Here is an 892-nt window from a genome sequence, read left to right on the forward strand (position 1 = left end):
CTTCAAGGTGGTCAAGTCGGACCACCTGGCCCCCAGCAAGCCGGCGGACGCGGCGCAGTACCTGCAGCAGCAGGCGAAGCTGCGGGTCAGCGCCCCCGCGGCCACCGGCACCCACCTGCCCCAGATGTCCACGTACAACCTCGGCGTGTCCCAGCCCTCCAGCTTCAAGCACCCCTTCGCCATCGAGAACATCATCGCCAGAGAGTACAAGATGCCCGGGGGCCTCGCCTTTTCCACAATGCAGCCCATGCCGGCCGCCTACCCCCTTCCCAACCAGTTGACTACGGTGGGCAGCTCCATTGGCACGGGCTGGCCCCACATGTACGGCTCCGGCATGATCGACACCGCCACCCCTATCTCCATGGCCAGCAGCGAGTACGGCGCCTACGGCGTGCCCATTAAACCGCTCTGCCATGGGGGGCAGACTTTGCCGGCCATCCCCGTCCCCATCAAGCCTACCCCCGCCGCGGTGCCGGCCCTGCCCGCCCTGCCCGCGCCCATCCCCACCATCCTCTCGAACTCGCCGCCCTCCCTCAGCCCCACGTCCTCGCAGACGGCCACCAGCCAAAGCAGCCCGGCCACCCCCAGCGAGACTCTCACCAGCCCGGCGCCCGCCCTCCACTCCGTGGCGGTGCACTGACCCGGGCCGCCCGCACGGACTCCGCCGTCCCCTTTCTCCCAAAGTTTCCTCGGAGCTCTCTTCCCTCCCATCCTCTCGCTCCTTCCGCTTCTTTCCTCCCTCCTCTCTTCTCTTTTCCTCGAAAGCAGAGACAACTCTCCGCGGGAAACTGAGGTTTGCCGTTCGCGTGAGCTGCCTTTCTGCCTCGCCCCTCCAGCCCTGCCCTCCTCCGCGTCTCGGCTTCTTTCCCGGTTCCGAACTTTGTTTTCCGCT

General features: G+C 66.9%; 1 protein-coding gene across 1 annotated transcript in view; it reads left to right on the top strand.

Annotated features, from left to right (window-relative positions):
• Window positions 1-640, top strand: part of FOXB1 (forkhead box B1) — a 2714-nt gene extending 2074 nt beyond the window's left edge. Inside the window, exon 2 of the mRNA XM_009885791.1 lies at window positions 8-640. Within this exon, the coding sequence (XP_009884093.1) occupies window positions 8-640 (633 nt within the window). The remainder of the gene's footprint in view (window positions 1-7) is intronic.
• The last annotated feature ends 252 nt before the right edge of the window (window positions 641-892 follow it).

This window comes from Charadrius vociferus, unplaced genomic scaffold (genome assembly GCF_000708025.1).
Source record: "Charadrius vociferus isolate BGI_N301 unplaced genomic scaffold, ASM70802v2 scaffold325, whole genome shotgun sequence".
Classification (NCBI taxonomy): Eukaryota; Metazoa; Chordata; class Aves; order Charadriiformes; family Charadriidae; genus Charadrius; species Charadrius vociferus.